The sequence below is a fragment of the Peromyscus leucopus genome, chromosome 14 (assembly GCF_004664715.2).
Source record: "Peromyscus leucopus breed LL Stock chromosome 14, UCI_PerLeu_2.1, whole genome shotgun sequence".
NCBI lineage: Eukaryota > Metazoa > Chordata > Mammalia > Rodentia > Cricetidae > Peromyscus > Peromyscus leucopus.
Window position 1 is genome coordinate 82,991,715 of NC_051075.1, and position 16,967 is coordinate 83,008,681.

General features: G+C 45.5%; 1 protein-coding gene across 1 annotated transcript in view; it reads right to left on the bottom strand.

Moving 5' to 3' along the window:
- Positions 1-11,209: 11,209 nt before the first annotated feature.
- Positions 11,210-16,967, bottom strand: part of Dync2i1 (dynein 2 intermediate chain 1) — a 51,975-nt gene continuing 46,217 nt past the window's right edge. The window contains exons 21-22 of the mRNA XM_028880917.2: positions 16,448-16,671; positions 11,210-11,928 (exon numbers count right to left, since the gene is read on the bottom strand). Of these exons, the coding sequence (XP_028736750.1) occupies positions 11,760-11,928; positions 16,448-16,671 (393 nt within the window). The 3' untranslated portion in view covers positions 11,210-11,759. The remainder of the gene's footprint in view (positions 11,929-16,447; positions 16,672-16,967) is intronic.

Sequence of the window (16,967 nt, forward strand, 5' to 3'; positions counted from 1 at the left end):
GTCAGGGAGAGTAATGTTTTGACAGTATTACTATAGTGCTGCTTTCCCTGGAAAAGCTAATATGAAATTAGTGATGAACCTACAGTGCAGGGTAGAGGAAATCTGTTCATCCATGGGATGCTGGGTAACAAGAGACTCCAGACAGCATTGGCAGCAAATACAGGGACTCCAGTTGGAGGGATGGCAGCAGAGGCTGTGTCTGAAGTAGCATGGCTGAGTCTGACAGCATGAGAAAATACAGCCTGATAGACACACATATCAGACATGGGCTGGAGTGGTTGTGCTGGGATCCCATGCAGACCAGCAACACTGAGGCTTTCTCTGTAGAGCAGTGGTTCTCAACCTTTCTAATGCCACAGCCCTTTAATACAGTGTGTCATGTTGTGGTGACCTCCAACCATAAAATTATTTTCATTGCTATTTCATAACTGTAATTTTGCTACTGTTATGAATTGTAATGTAAATATCTTATATGCAGGACATCTGATATGTGGCCCCTGAGACAGGGTGGCTCAACCCCCAAAGAGTTTGTGACCCACATGTCAAGAACTACTGCTGTAGCTGTTTCTAGTTTTCAGGTTTTGTTTGGGAATTACCTGGAAGATTTTGTTATCTTCAATAAATGAAAGTTCTATATCCCTGATATATGAGAACAAAACAAAACAAAAAGTTGCATGTGCCCAGTATTTATCTCAGAATGTAGGACATATACTTCTTGGAACAGGAGGCAGGCACACTGTGTGCAGAGTCCTATCAACCATCAAGAACCACCGACAAAGGGTCACTTAGGAATCTCACAGCACAGACCAAATTTGACAAGCTGAGAATGAATGTGGTTGATTCCAATTTCACTAAAACATTCCCAAGAAGGTTTGGTGGTAACACTCACCATGCCTGCTGAAGCCTCCCAAGACCCCTAGGCGACACCAGACTTAGGACCTTCCATGCATGTTTATTTCCATGTCTGACCTTCAACCTCCAGTGAGCCAGCCCTCTGCTTGTGGCGTCTCAGGGGATAGTGTTTAGACTGCAATCACAGCAGACTTCATAGGTCACCAGCTCCAGCGGGATTCGGGCAGGGTGTGGGAGACCTGTAGGGAACTCAAGGCTGTGTCCCATGGAAACTATTCAAACGTTTATAAAACATTGCAAAGGTCAAACAAAATACTTCTGTAGGCAGGTCCTCTGATTTATGCTGGAGTTGGCTTACCCACCCACACCACAAGGCCAGCATAATTTCTTACCCGTCTTTGGTTCCCCAACTCTCAGCTCAGTACCTGCTCATAACAGATTCAAGAAAAATGTTTATCACACAAGGCCGAAAAAGTAGCAGGCTATTATGGCACAGCGGAGGATACAATGCTCATTCCTGCAGCACTCAGTGGACAGCCTTCTGTGTCAGGGCCAACTAACCCAACCGGATGTAGGTGTGAAGGAAGTACTAGCCAGGCTCAACAGTGAGGCTGGGACAGGGTAGGTAAATCCATACAAACTCTTTATGGCTGGAGAGTCACTTCAAGTCCCACTGCTTCAAGAGAGACTGAGTATCAGGGACACGGTGTAGGCAGTTGCGCCAGGGAGTTTAAGAAAAAAAAAAAAAAAAAGGAATCATCAGGACGTATGCAATGAGGTCCCTGATAATATTTGATGGCCTTTTCCCCACAAAAATGAAAGAAGAGACTCTAAACAGGACCCCACAAAACAACTCTTGAGTCTTATTCTCGGTTCTTATCCTGTCTTCAAAGATCAAGCCCCAAATATCAGCCAATCCAGCACTTCCTCTGCTTTAGAATGAAGACCTTAGTGTCTGCAGCTCAGAATACCCAGCGTCACGTGAGGAGAGAGATGACTTCAGAAGATGTGATGCAGGCATGGGTAGAGCTCTCTTCAGACCATGTAAAGAAGGGACCAACATCCCAAAAAGATCAGAATGTCTTAACAATAGCAAACTGAACAAATCTATCAACAGTTTGCTATACAAATACACTACACTGATTTTATTTTTATAGATGTATGTATATTTATATATTTAAAAATACTAAAATGTAATAATATGAAGCATATTTCTCCTCTATGGTAAGACTGTATTTTTCTTTCATTTTTTTAAATTATCTACAATGATCCAATTGTAGATCCAATGAAGATCACAATCTCCATTGTGCAACTATTATGCTTACAATTTGAAAAAATAAGCATAACTTAAAAGAATATTATAGTGTCCTGATTTTAATAAACTATTAATGCATAAGAGTTTATACTTAAGTTCAAGTAAGAATATGAGCATGTTTATTTATTTTATAGCTTTAGATAATGCTATCATGTTGGGGAAAATACTTATTCTAACCACCGTGAGAAAGTAATTCAGAGAAGCAGAGGGGTCAGTTCAGCTTACTTCAATGAAGCATTTCCTGAGGACCGAGCCAGACGAGGTCAGACACAGCGGTGCTCAGCACTGCCCTGAGTTGACCCAGGCCTGGAGGTATGTCCTACATCCCACCTGAGGAAGGAAGGCCCCGTGGGAGCAGCAGCGGTGGGAGCACTAAAGGTAACAGCCTCCTGGATTCAGGGTCTAGACTCAGCCTGGGAGTCCTGAGAGGGGAGCTGGAGGGATGAGGGCCAGAATGTGCTGCTTGCTGGTTCTAACACTGCTGAGGAAGATCCTGCCGGCTGATGGCACCAATTTAGCATTATACAGGTGTAAACTGCTTCTTTGGAATAAGGCTCAGGGTTTACAAATCTTGTTTTAGCTATTTAAAAGGCCCCCTCTCATCCCCGTGGGAAAAAATTTAAGGCATCTAAGAAAAATCAACTTATATGGATTAAAGACTTAAATGTAAGATCTGAAACTATGAAGCCACTAGGAAAGGACACTGGGGAAATGTTTCAGGTCGATGGAGTGGGCACAGATTTTCTGGATAAAAGCCCAGGAAACAAGAGCAGAAATAGACACAGGATTACATCAAACCAAAAAGCTTCCTTACTGCAAAACAAACCATCAACAGAGCGAAGAGGCAGCCTGCGGGGTGGGAAGAAACTTGTAAACTAGTCACCCAACAAGGAATTAGCTTCCAGAGTACACCCAGAGCTCAAACGGAGCTCACACAACAGCAGTAAGATAATGATGACCCTATTAAAACGGCAACAGACTTAAGTAGACAGTTCTCAAAAGAAAATATACAGGGGCGGGCGGCCCATGGATATATTTAAAAAGAAACAACTTCACTTGTCATCAGGGAAATGAAATCAAAACCACAATGAGATGTCATCCCAATCCAGTTAGGATGACTACTATCAAAAAGATGGACAGTAAGAACGGGAGCCAGATACAAGCTGGCAGCATCTACATTCCCATCTCCAGCATCGAAAACTACGCAAGTTCCTTCAAGATGCCCTGAAAGCTATCTGCACATCTTTGTGTTCCTGAGATGCTAGGTCCCAGGTGTGGACCAGGCCCTGTTGACTAAGATGCTCACCAGTGGAGCAGTGTGGGAGGGGAACAAGCCACCCCGACCCCCTTTTACCCAGTGTCAGCGCCACCTGCCGCTGCTCTGCTCTGTGTGCTTTCTTGTGGACAACAGCTGTGCCTGCGGCGGCTGGAAGGAGTTATAAGGAGCCCAGGAAGAAACATCTGGCCTCATTTATGGATGTCCTGCCCACTACATGTTGCCACTCACAGGCTCCCCATACAGACCCACCGGACTCCACGGGTGCCATGAACAGACAGCAGTGTTTCTGGTCCTCCCAAGTCATCGGTGCCCTGGAAATACAGACAGGTGATTTTTTGAGGCATTTGATAGCCTCACGTTTGACAGCACAGTGTCGATCCCTAGAGTCAGCACCCACTTCCTGGAAACACATCGTCTTGGGACTGGACACGATGCAGTGAGCAGCCACTGACACACCATCCTTCAGAGAACAGTGTGAATTGGAACGTGAACAAAATACAGGCTCTAAAAGGTGCATTTCCGGCTTTCAATGTACAGTGCAGCAAAGTTCGGGAAAGTGCCATGCTTAGAGGAAGATAGCCTGTATAATCCGGTTTTCTAGATGGCACAGCAGTGAATGGATAGCTTTTGAAATCAAACACATCACCTTAAGAAACAATCCACAAATGGGCTCAAACGTACAAAGTGTTTGGCGGGGTGACTAAATGACTTCTACCCACACGGAGTTTACAAAGCTGGTAAGAAAGAGATGGGCCCACGATCGATCGGTTAGGTTTAGACAGAATAACCAGGGATACCACACAGTCTGGCAGGAAGATGAAGGTGAGTAGATTCTGACTGGAGGAAGGAAACCGTCGTAGAGGCACAACATTCCATCTGTCCCGTCTGCTGAGAATGATACAAAAGGCCACTCTGTGAAAGCCCTCCAGAGGCCTAAAGGCCTCACCTTGAGGTCAGACTCAAGGCTGCATCTTCGGGCTGCATGCTGCCTCAGACTCCTGAGATTTCCAAAGTCACAGTGTGATTACTTTGTGCTATTTTACTTTTCTCCAAATAGCTGTTTAATCTTTTAAATAGAAAACTGCAAGTAGTTAGATATAGAAACTAAATTAAGTTCAAGCAACTCAGTCTATTCAAGAGAGAGAGAGAGAGAGAGAGAGAGAGAGAGAGAGAGAGAGAGAGAGAGAGAGATTTGGAAAGTCAAACACAAAAAAGAAAAAAATTCTTACCAGAGCAGCACTGTGATCATCGTCAGGACCTATTCACACTTCACACACTGGAGAAACACTCCCACGTACAGGCTCCTCACATGCTGCACCAGGCTAAGGCTGAGGGTCAGCCCCCAGAAGTTTCTCACTCTCTGAAGCTCAAATAAATAATATATGAGAGATAGAGTAACAGATATATAACTAAATGATAAGAGATATACAATATAGATCATTGACAAGTGACAAGCACTTAGTCATATGATAGATGGATATGCACAGGACAGACAGACAATGGATAAAGCTACACAATGATCATTATGGACAGACAGATGGTAGTTAGATGATAATAGTAGATGGACAGATGAAAACAGAGCCTGAAGCTCTTTGCCCTGGCTACAACTGAGAAACATCATGACACTCTGAAAACAGACTGAGGAAGTGGTGTGGGTGACCCTACCACAGCACTTTTGAAGATAACATCAGTACTTTAATTTGCAGCCTAGGATTGGAAATCAGGCTCTAAGCATATACATAACATTAAAACATATGTGTGACCAGAAAAGGCTTGGTCTTGGTGATACTTGTCAAGGGCCGGAAGCATTCTAAACAGATCATTTCTTATCTTGAACCTGACATTGCCCAGGGCCTCCCTCAAGTTTTCCCACAGGCCATGGGTGTGGGTGAGCTTTTAAGAGGAGCTGAACAGGCAAAGCCTGGACTGTCAAGGGTGGCCTCCAAGAGCAGAGTATATAGTCCACATCTCTCTGCAGTGCACGCAAACTCCTCTGGAGCTACCGTTGCCATTGCCCAGGATGCCTTCCTGAAGTTGAGTTCCAAAGCTAGCAAGCTGGGTGGGTGCTGGCTAAAAGCCCCACCCCTCAAGCAGCTTCGTTAGTCATTAGTCCCCAATGACCACCGATGTGCGCCTGTCAGGCTCCTGGACTGAGCAAGTGACTACAGTGTGCATCCTTCACAGCAGAGAGCAGGGCTATGGACCCTGCGGAGCATCCCTTGGCTTCCTCCTGGTCCTTCGACAGAGACACTTTCCTGAGCTGCACAGCAATTTTGCTAGGCAATTAGTGTGATGAGGATCCTACTGGAGACTTTAAACAAAAACTGGTGTCTATAAAAGTTTGCTTTGGTCCATTCTGACCTTGATGGATTATTAAAAAAAAAAAAAAAAACCCGAAATGGGGCCAGGAAGATGGCTCAGTGAGTAAAGGCACTTGCTACCAAGACTGACAACTTAAGTTTGATGCCCAGATCCTACACAGAGGAAAGAGAGGACTGACTCTTGGAACTGCCTTCCATATATGTGCTATGGCATGCACACTTGCACATACTTGGGTGTACACACACAAACCACCTACACAAATAGATGCAAAAGTAGTTTTAATTATAAAAGATTTATTTCTCACTCCTGGATGTGTGACATCCAAGTTGAATGCTAGCAGACTTAGTATCTGGGGAAGGCTGTCCTCATATCCTCAGAGTCTAATTAATGCTGCCCACATGCACATGGGTGTGGGGCCAGCCACTGGTGCATGGTGTACCTACCAGGTGGCATACCCTTAAAGAAAAGAGACTTCCCCTCTCCTAGCTGCTGGGGATGCTGTGAATGTGTTGCTCTAATTGATAAATAAAAATGCTGATAGACCAGTAGCCAGGCAGGAAGTATAGGTGGGACAAGCAGAGATGAGAATTCTGGGAAGAGGAAGGCTGAGTGAGTAGACGCCATCCAGGGAGCAGCATGTAAAGGCACACAGTTAAAGCCACAGAACAGGTGGCGACATATAGATTAACAGAAATGGGTTAATTCAAGATGTAAGAGCTAGTCAATAGTTAGCCTGAGCTAATGGCCAAGCAATTTTAATTAATATGAGCTTCTGAGTGATTGTTTTATAAGTGGGCTGCAGAACTGTGGGACCCGGAGTAGGACCAGGAAAACTCCAACTACACCAGCAGCCATCAACTGTCATCAGTTCCTCAGCTAGGAGTCGGGGCTTGTGAGTCCCTCCACTCTCAATGCTCAAATGTTTGGTGGCTTGATACTGTGCAAGTGTTGTGGAGGTAACCACAGCCTTTGTGAGTCCATGACAGGAGTGGTCTCATCATCTCCCAATCTTCTCCAACCTCTGGCTCTCACAGTCTTTCTGCCTCTTCTTCTGTAATGTTCCTGAGCCTTGGGGAAAGGAGGTGTGGTGTAGATGTCCCGTTTACGGGTGAGGAAGGGTTGAAGCTTCCTAAAGAGACATTTGTGCTTCCCCTTCAGCTGTCCAGACTACTACGACAATGATCCTCCAGGAACTGGCATCTCATGCTGGGAAAAAGAAAAGAATGCATCCTGATTCCAGCCAGAGGAGGAACTCGTCTCCCAAGAAGAGATTTCTCAAAGTTCTGACAACTTGTCACACCATCACTTTCAGGAGATTTGGGAACTGAGACAACGATGGATCAGTGATGGGTGAAACCACACTGCACATACATGTGTGTGTGTGTGTGTGTGTGTGTGTGTGTGTGTGTGTGTATGTGTGTGTAATTTACTTATCTTGCTATTTAAGCCTCACATAGGACCACAAAGACGAATTTGGGAGGTCACTGGACCTCTTTCTTGGTTCCTTTTCTCAGTGTGGCACCATTGAATAAATTTCCTTTTCATTACCACGTTGAGACCTACCAAAGTAGGTAGGTAGCCAGGTCTGCTTGCTAGGGCTGCCAGGGCCCAGGCTCTGACCCTAACAATGCTGACAACAAGCACAGCTCCCCGAAATGTGGAAGTTCTTTCTGGAAGTTCCTTTTAAGGGTTTCCTTGGGACCGCCTAGGACTCATTTCTGCTATAATGTGTTGATCTGGGTGCTCCCCATTCTCACAGCTCCTCCCCTGGAAGCAGCAGCACACAGGATGAGTCCTGCTCCCTGCCCAACTCATCACAGCCTCACTTTCCTTAAAGACCCATGTTGGCACATGACCACTTGTGAGGTGTCTCTCCTTGTCCAGTGGGTGTTCATTGTGACGCAGTGAATCTCAGCTGCCTTCGGACACCCAGTACTGCTAGAAGAGTTTCCCTGAAAAAAAAAAAAAAAAAAAAAAAAGAGCTGTGCCAGAAGTAGGCATTTCAGCTATTTGACTTGGATGCATATAAAAAAAACTTTAAAAAAAAAGATTTATCCTCTTCGATAAATGTGGAGAATCCTCTCCTTGACTATATGCAGGATTGTATTATTGTGAGAGTTTTCATGTCTACTGTTCCTTGTGTTTGGAATCAAGCATCCAGGTCTGCACTGTGGGGCAGTGGACCTGAGGTGGAGGCTAGCCACCTGAGATTGATGCTGCTGCCCCCATGTGGTTGATGTGCCATACTGCATGCTGCCTCTACGAATGCATTAACGGGCTGTTCGCTGGTTTCTTCCTTATGAACACAGAGGGAACTTCTGGGTGTGGAGCTACCTCTAAGTTCCCTTAGGATAAGCTCAGTGAGGCCCGGGGACACATGTGCCTTGAGTCATCAGTGTGCTGGGACCACCCAGGCCAAAGCCTTGGAGAGACAGCATCTGCAGACTGGGTGCCTGCCCTGCTGGATGCCTCTTTAGATCTGAGGTGAGAACAGGAGCTGCTGGGCAGGGGAAGGGACTGTACCAGGACCTTCAGTCCATCTCCTCAGGACATTAGTGATACCATGCAGCTGGTGGGGTGGGAGGAATTGATATCGGAAGGGGAAGGGGTCCAGAGATTGCTCCTCTGAGACTGGCCTGACCAAACAACGGAGCCCCAGCCCCACCAAGAAGCCTGTGCTTCAAACAAGGGCTCACCGAGGTGCTCAGCGGAATGTTGAAAGCGAAGGTCTTAAAAACCAACACCCTGAACCCTAGATATCATGGGAAGAATCGGAAGCAAGTCCCAGCCAGACCTGACAAGACCCTTCAATAGAGCCTCTCCCCCTACCAGGAAAGCTCAGCAGGAAGAAAGGCACAACTGTGTTGGGAGGAGGGGCAACGAAAAAAGTGACACTGTCAACCCCAGGAAATCCACTAGGTACATCAGCATAACACACGAAGTGGAATTACAATAAACACAACTTACTCAAGGTAAAAAAACACCATTACACCAATTCTGAAATAATTCTTTTATTCTTATCCCTCCCCTAGCATTTAGTGTTCCATCAGGCTCCTGGGGATCCTGGCCCTTCTTCCAGCAACTTAGCCCTCTCCTAACAGGGCCTCGCGGCCTGCTTTCTCCTTAGTCAGGCTACTCCAGCATCCTCACCGCTGACTCTGTTAACCTGTTTTAACATCACAATGACCAGAATACTATACAGAAACTAGGAACGGAACAATTTCAGAGGAGATTGACTTTGTCATCATTTCTGAGGGCTCAGGCCATGGTGTCAGGGAGAGTGTGACTCAGTGGAGCAGTTCCCATCATGGAGGGATAAGATAAGGTAATGCTGACCCTCATCTGCTTCTAGGGTCTCAACCCTGGGGACAATGTGGCCCATATTCCAGGGTAAGCCTTCCCCTCAGTTAATCCTCTCTGAACTGCACCCACAAACACAATCCAAGGTGCTCTTCCATTTCCTAGGTGACTAAATCCAGCCACGTTCACAGTGAGGATTAAACATGGCAAAGAACTCCATGTTGAGTCGACCTCATGCCTGGGTTTGCTGTTCCCTCAAATTGTCATCTTTCCACTCTAAAGGAGGAGCTGCACACTTCCAGCCAGGGGGAGACTTTTTGATAGGGAACCACAGGCTGGAATGGTTACCTCTGGTCCTTCACTGTCCCTGTTACTGAGGCCAAGAAGTGTAGAGGGAAAGACACACCATGGCTGTCTTCCCTAGAGTGGAGAAGGGGGACAAACAGCTTGGCCTGTTTTCCTTTCTCTGTGATGACTGCATTTCTGTATAACTCACAGAATATTCAGCTGTGAAGCTTGAAAAGGAAACACTCTGCGAGACTGTGGAGTGGAGGCCACACAGATTGAATGACAGGGAAAAGCATGCTATCGAGGATCAACACCAGGCAGGAACCCTGTCTGTACTCAGTGCATGACTCTGGTCACACATAATGTGCCACCTCCAAGGCAGTACCTCAAATACACACAGTCTTCCAGAGGGGCACACAGCCACTAGAGTGCTGGCCCTCCTCACTGTCTCTTCCGTCCACCATACCTTCTCCTGTGATACAAGTCAGCCTGAACAGCCCTGAAGAAGAACAACAACAACAACAAAACCTGAAGGTTTATCTTCATCTATCCACGTGGTTTTGCATTAAAAATAATTCTCACACACTGCTATGCTTGGGCCACACAACTCAAAAGCACAGCAACCAGGAAGAAATCCAGATCCAGCAGAGAGTCAGCGAAGGATGGAGGTGACTGTCATCCACTGCAATTATCTAAGACTCAGACACTGAGACATGGATGAGATCCAAAGAAAGAGGAATACTGATTCTAACTTTAAGAAAGAAACCTATAAACAGCATCTGTCTTAAACATTCTAGACAAACGACTGAGCCCAGTGTCTCAACTCATTCTCATCTGTAATTGAGTCATGAGTTTTACAAAGCTGCAGAAGGAGATTCCAGCCCTTTGTTTAACACAGCTTGGCTAAGCACACACGTACACAGTGGCACTGTGCCAAGCACATCAACACGCCCTCTCTCACACATTCTCGCTTCCTGCCAAGCAGTGGCCGCCACTGTGTTCCTCCATCTCTGCAGTTCCCGTTGCTTCCTGTGATTCAGTGACCGGTATGACAGAGGACCAGCCAACTACAGCAGTCCCTGACTGGGTCAGCATGTGCAAGCTACATGTGTGTGTACCTGTGCAAGCCTGCATGTGTGTCTTGTGGTGTATGACCTGTACAAGTACACACTGAGACAGATCTGAACTCTTACAACTGACAGACGGGACAGACTAGTCTGAACTATTCTGGCATTTTCATGATAAACAAGTGGGCTGTGAGTCAACGGGATGAAAAAGGAGGCAACGACGAAGGGCTGCTGGGGTAGTCACACAGACACGAAGGGAAAGTCAGACGTACAGCTGCCCTGCACCAGGGAAGTAAGGGTCTGTCCTCACGGCTCAGATGCAGGCAGCACAGTTGTCCAGCTGCCTTCTGGCCGGAGCACTCCGGTTCTGGCTGGGAAAGTGCAGAACGAGTTTAAATGTGCTGTTTGCATTCCCTACAGATCTGCTGGCAAGACGCAGGGAGTTTTCCCATGAGCTCAACCTCAGACTCTCCTCCCGTGTGGTTTGGACATGTGTGGCCTTCCAATCCACAAGCTGGGACTTGGACCGAAAGGGAACGGTATTAGGAGATGGTGCCTGTGGGGAGGACGAGCTCTCCTGAGTGGATAGTGCTGCTGTAGGAGAGGGGAAGGGGACAGGGTAGCACTCTCTCTGTCCTTTGCCTTCTGCCACGGAAAGACATGGCTGCATGTGACATCTGGAGGCAGAACTTTACACTTCTAGCCTCCCCAACTGTGAGAAACCAGTTTCTGGGATTTACAAATTGTTACAACAGCATAAATAAATTCATGTGTCTCCTACTGCTCCATGTTCAAGACAATTTATTCACTTGTATTATTTCTGTATGAAGAAGGTTTTCATGCTGAAGCATGTTGTAAAATGCGTCTGACTCGATTCTATGAGTGTCATTCAAATCACACCAAAAGCTGGTATGCAAAAAACCTGTAAAAACAGAAGGCTGAGCAATTTTTTTTTACTTTAGATATATGTTCATCATTTTATGCATGGATAAGAAAATAGTCCATAAAAGTACATTTTCATGGTGGGCTGTTTAAAATCCAGTAATAAATGTGACAGTATTTTTAAATTGTTCCAAAAATAACTGGAAATACTCTTAGAAGAGTCTTTTGGACATCACTTGGTATTTCCTTTGAAGTTTAGTATATACTAAAATGTTCATTGTTTCCATTAAAAATAGTGATTTATTTCCTGGGAATACCAAAGTACCGTTCTTCTAAAACAAATTATGTACAGAATATACATATTCTATGTACACAAATGCACATGAACACAGAGTCAAGGGATCCATCCTGTAATCAAGTCTTATGTACTCATCATTCTCCTGACACTAAATCTTCATTTCTGAAGAAGTACATGCAGCTGGCTGTGCTCATCTGCCGCTGGGATGGTCCACCGCCTCTTCAGGTACTGGATGTCGACTGTGCCAGAGGCCCTGGCCAACACCAGGGCCACAAAGCTACCACTGACCTTCTCAGGATCCCCCATGATGGTCATGGCCACAAGCCTACAGGTGAGAGAGAACATGAACTGGGAGGTCAGTATACAAGTGTGTGACTTTCTGTACCCAAGTCTTTCAAAAGATCTATATTCAAGGGAAGTGTGAAATAGAAGAGGAACTAAAAAATGTTAAAAACAAAATACTAGAACAAAAATAAATATAGAAAATCTGTTGAAAACCAATTTCTGCATCTCTGGGATCTGTTGACTGGCAGATCCATGAAGACAGCTCAAAGGATGCCTATCTGCAGACACCCCCCACCACCCCACAGAAGGGTGACAGTCCCATATGACATTCGTTCCTTCCTGCTTCAGGAGTCAATACCTTCCAACCTTGGGGCTTTCAAACTGCCTCAGCAGGCCCTCCCAACCACAGAGGCAGTGGGATGATCCCCAGTGTGGAGGTTTCCCAGTATCTCAGGCCACCAATCTGAACCACCGTTGAGTAACTGCCGAGGCCCACAATCTGCTCTCTAGCTGAGGCCTGTCCCTGGGCTTCAGACGCTCAACCTCCTGTGAGCAGCACTGTGGTGCTATATTGTGCACCCCACTAAAACTTATCTGGGGATCAGAGGACATAGCCAGCCACTAGATTAGACATAGAGGCCAGACAGTGATGGCACTCACCCTTAATCCTATCACTCAGGAGTGATAGGATCTCTATGAGTTCAAGGCCACACTGGGAACAAAGCCAGGTATGGTGGCACACACCTTTAATCCCAGCACTTGAGATCTCATGCCTATGCTACCAAGTATTTGGGAGGCACATATGCCTTTAATCCCAGCACTAGGAAGGAAGGAAGAGGGCAGGGCACAGAAAGGTATGTAAGGCATGAGTAAACAGGAAGCCTTGCTCTTGAGACTGAGGATTTTGTAGAGGTAAGAACTTGCTGCTGGCTTGCTCTGCTTCTCTGATCTTTCAGCTTTCACCCCAATGTCTGGCTCTGGGTTTTCTATTTATAAGACTGTAGTGGTATTTGCTCCGCCCATGACTTTGGGCTAGATGGCTCAAAGGAGGTGGTGCTTCCTGCTGTTGTACATGACCTCTTGGGTGGAGCAAACACCACTACATAAGACCTTTTAGCAATTTGTGTTACACTGCACCCATCCCATCATGTGTTCTAGTAAGAAACCGGGGCCTTCTTGACACCCTGTGTGCCCTCTCCATGCCACTGTCCCTACCATGCTGAGGGCATGTCTCCAATTCTACCCTTACCTCCTCCAGCAGAGCATCTCAGAAACACAATCTGAAGGCAACCTTGTCCCCTCTAGATCCTTCCCATTTCCAGCAATGCTTCTGCCATGGCCTCCCTGGGACTCCTCTTGGAAGACTTTATAGATGTAAAATGTACTCGTGTGTGAACCCAGGCTGGAGTGAGTGAATGATTTTTAAGTTTCTTTTCAGGGTGTCACTATGATGTGCAGACTGCTCTCTAATCCCTGAGTTAAGTGAGCCTCCTCAGTCTCCCATGTACTGGGATGATGGGCACGAGCCACTATGCTCAGTCCCAATGTTTTCTGTTTCCTTTTCTTTTAAGACAAGCTCAGGCTATGTAACCCAAGTTGGTCAGGAATTCCCCATGAGCCCAGGCTGGCCTCAAACTTGTAATCTCCCTGCCTCAGAAAGTGCTAGGATTACATACATGCCACTATAGCCAGTTCTCTTGATGGATATTTAATTAGAGTAATACCAATCTACCTACCACTTTTATCAGATCTTGTCAATATATCTCTTATAGTCCATCAAAATGTTATCTGGGTCACTTTTACACTCTTTCCTTTTCAAAAAGCAATATAATTTCTTCCTCATTGTCCTAAACTTCAGTTGAACCAATCAACGAAGAAGGGAAGAGGGGATACGGGAGGGAATAGGGGAAGGACAGCTAAAACTAAGGGCCATTGCGGAGTCATATGAAAACCTAATACAGTAGACACTTCTTAAAATATATACATATGTGAAAGAAATATAAATTGCAATCTCCAAAAAAAGGAGACTAGACATCTCTTGAAACCAAAATAAACCTCCAGTGTCAGGAATGGGTTACATCTAATTGAGTTGTTGGCCAAAGGGGCCCCATAAAAACCTCAAACAATCCAGGCTATTGCTCAGGCCATTGATTGCTCTCCACAAACTGACAGCAAGACCCTATTGCTGAAGACAACATCTACCTAACTCACTGAACATGGAAAAGTCAAGCTGATACCTACCCAGAGCCTTGATCCCTACTGACTTAGTGTTCACGGTACTGGAAGGTACTCTGCACACTACCAGAGGAGAGACATAAGCATCAACCCGCCTACAAACCTTGCAGTCTACAATGGCGGCCTGCCTGCGAGACACACTGGCGCAATGGCAGCACCAACGTTGTAGGAGTGACTGACGACGACTGCATGAGTGGAATAAGACTCACTCCGTGAATGGAACCCACCCCTGACACTGCCTAGGTGGCCAAGAACCTGAAACTGGATAGGCCAGGTACTAGGGAAAAACCAAATACTACTGTTCTGCTAAAGAAATGTAGCAATAAAAACAAAAAAAACAAAAAAGCCTCCTAACAACATTCTGCTAGATCCACAGGTCAGAGTCTTGATCATCCATCATCACAGAAGCTTCCTTCTGCAGTATATGGGAACAAATACAGAGACTCATAACTGCACAATGTGCAGTTGTGGAGCACTCACTCCTAAATGGGATATCTCCATCAAATCCTTCCCCTCAGGGCCCAGGGAAGCCTGTGGAAGAGGAGGCAGAAAAACTGGAAGAACCAGAGGGGATGGAGGACACGAAGGAAACAAGGCCTTTAGGGCACAACAGGACCGAAGCACTTATGAACTCACGGAGACTGTGGCAGCCTACACTTGTCTGCACAGGTCTAAGCCAGGTGAGGTTCTAGTGCAGAACACAAGGGGAAGCAGACACAAACCCACACCCCTAAGCCAGAAGCTATCTCCAGTTGATAACCACCTCAGGGAGTCGTACTGGGAACACAGACCACAGGAAGGCCAGGCTCCACGCCCAGCAGCAGGTGGCCAACACAAAACAGACTCAATGGCACGTGTGGAGTTCTGTGCCTCACAATGCTTTGTCTAGACTCTTTTTAACCTTACTGAACTTTTGCTTATACATTATGTCTTACGGATTCTCAGGATGTGTGAGCGTGTCCCAGCACGCTTGCTCTGGTGCTTTCTCTTTGGCTTTTTCCATTTGTTTGTTTTGTTCTATTCTGGTTTGTTTTTATCTTATTCATTGTTGTTGCTATTATCATCATCATCATCATTATTATTATTATTATTGCCTGTTTGTATTCTAATGAGAGAGAAAAAGAAGGGGTGTGGATTTGGGTGAATCTGGAAGTGGGTCAGATCTGGGAGGAGCTGGGGGAGGGGAAATCTGAATAGATTGTACGAAAAAAATCTATTTTCAATAAAAAATAAATAAAAATAAAAACTCCAAGGCCCTGGCATACACATACACACACACATACACACACACACACATTATAGATAGATAGATAGATAGATAGATAGATAGATAGATAGATAAGATAGATAAATATAGATATATATTCCAAGAACAAAATATAGGAGACTAAACAAATTGGGGTTAAGAGAGAAGTCTGCCAAATGAAATATTCTATAAATATTGATACTTTCAAATAAAGGAACAAAGGCAAAGAATTAACAATGGGCCAGCAAGATGGCTCAGCCAGTAAAGGCACTTGCTACCAAGGCTGACGACCTAAGTTCTATTCCTGGATCCTACGTGGTGAAAGGAAAGAACTAAGTCTCACAAGTTGTCCTCTGAACACCACATGAGCACCACAGCATATACGCTTGTGCATACATACACGTGCGCGCGTGTGTGCACGCACACATACATACATACATACATACATACATACATACAAAAAAACTTTTAGACAAAGTAGTATCAATGACGATTCACATCAGCAGGTTTCTTCCACGTGCAGGTGGAAAGATGCTTGGGGACTGGTGTGACTGAGGTGCAGAGAGCTGGAGGGTCTGACAAGAACATAGATTCCATGACTCTCATATGTCCTGTCCTCTTTGAGGAACTAGAGGGAGTAAGTTGTAGTTCATTCAAACATATGTTAAATCCGCAAGGCACTCACAGAAAATGTTTCTGCCTGAATGATGATGGGAACTATTACACTGCTCTCCTATCCACTGCGCCTTTTGAGACTAAATATAAGACAACTGCATTTTAAAGAGATTTTCACAGTATTGCCTAACTGAACACTAAGAGTGAAGCTGATGTAAAGTAGAACAGGATGGCCATGATGGGTCAGTCATTGCAGGGACACTTGGACGGAGGCATTGGAAGCAAAGTGGTTGCATGTGGGGGTCAGAGGGCACATAGGAGCTCTGTGTTCTATTTGGCGCAAATTAAAAGTACCTTTAAAAAGCAGTTTTGACTATACAGTATATAAATGTAGTATTTAACTTAAACTTAAACTCGTGATTTAAGAAAGACCAGAGATGAAGGTGATGGGCCTTGTACTCACTTGTCTGGAGAGATGGGCTGCTGAGCCACAGGACCCAGGTCATTCTCAAGAAGGTCCCAGACATAGATCCTGGATGCATCATCCTGGACCAAGAACACAGCAGGCCTTGTCGGGGACCACTGCAGGCTAGTAACAGAGCGGCCCTTGGTACTGCTGTCCCACTGCATGACAGGCCTCTCAGACATCAGGTGGTGCAGTCTGATGCTTCCATCTGAACAGCCAGCCTACAATTGGGGTATGGAAACACTGTTTTTCTTTCTTTCTGAATTAAATCTCAATACCCCCAAATTTTTCTTGGAGCGTTCATTAGCTTGCCTTACTTGTAAAATAACATTTTCACTTGCTTTTGTTTTCTGACTATAAAGACATTAAACCTATCCTTACAAACAGCGAGTGAGCACTCACCCTGGAAACTGACACCAGCCATCACTGCATTCACTAAAAACATAAATGAGTGTGTGTTGAGTGCCACCAACTCAGCACAGGGTGCCAGGGCAGGCTCCACAGGTGGAGTGGCCCC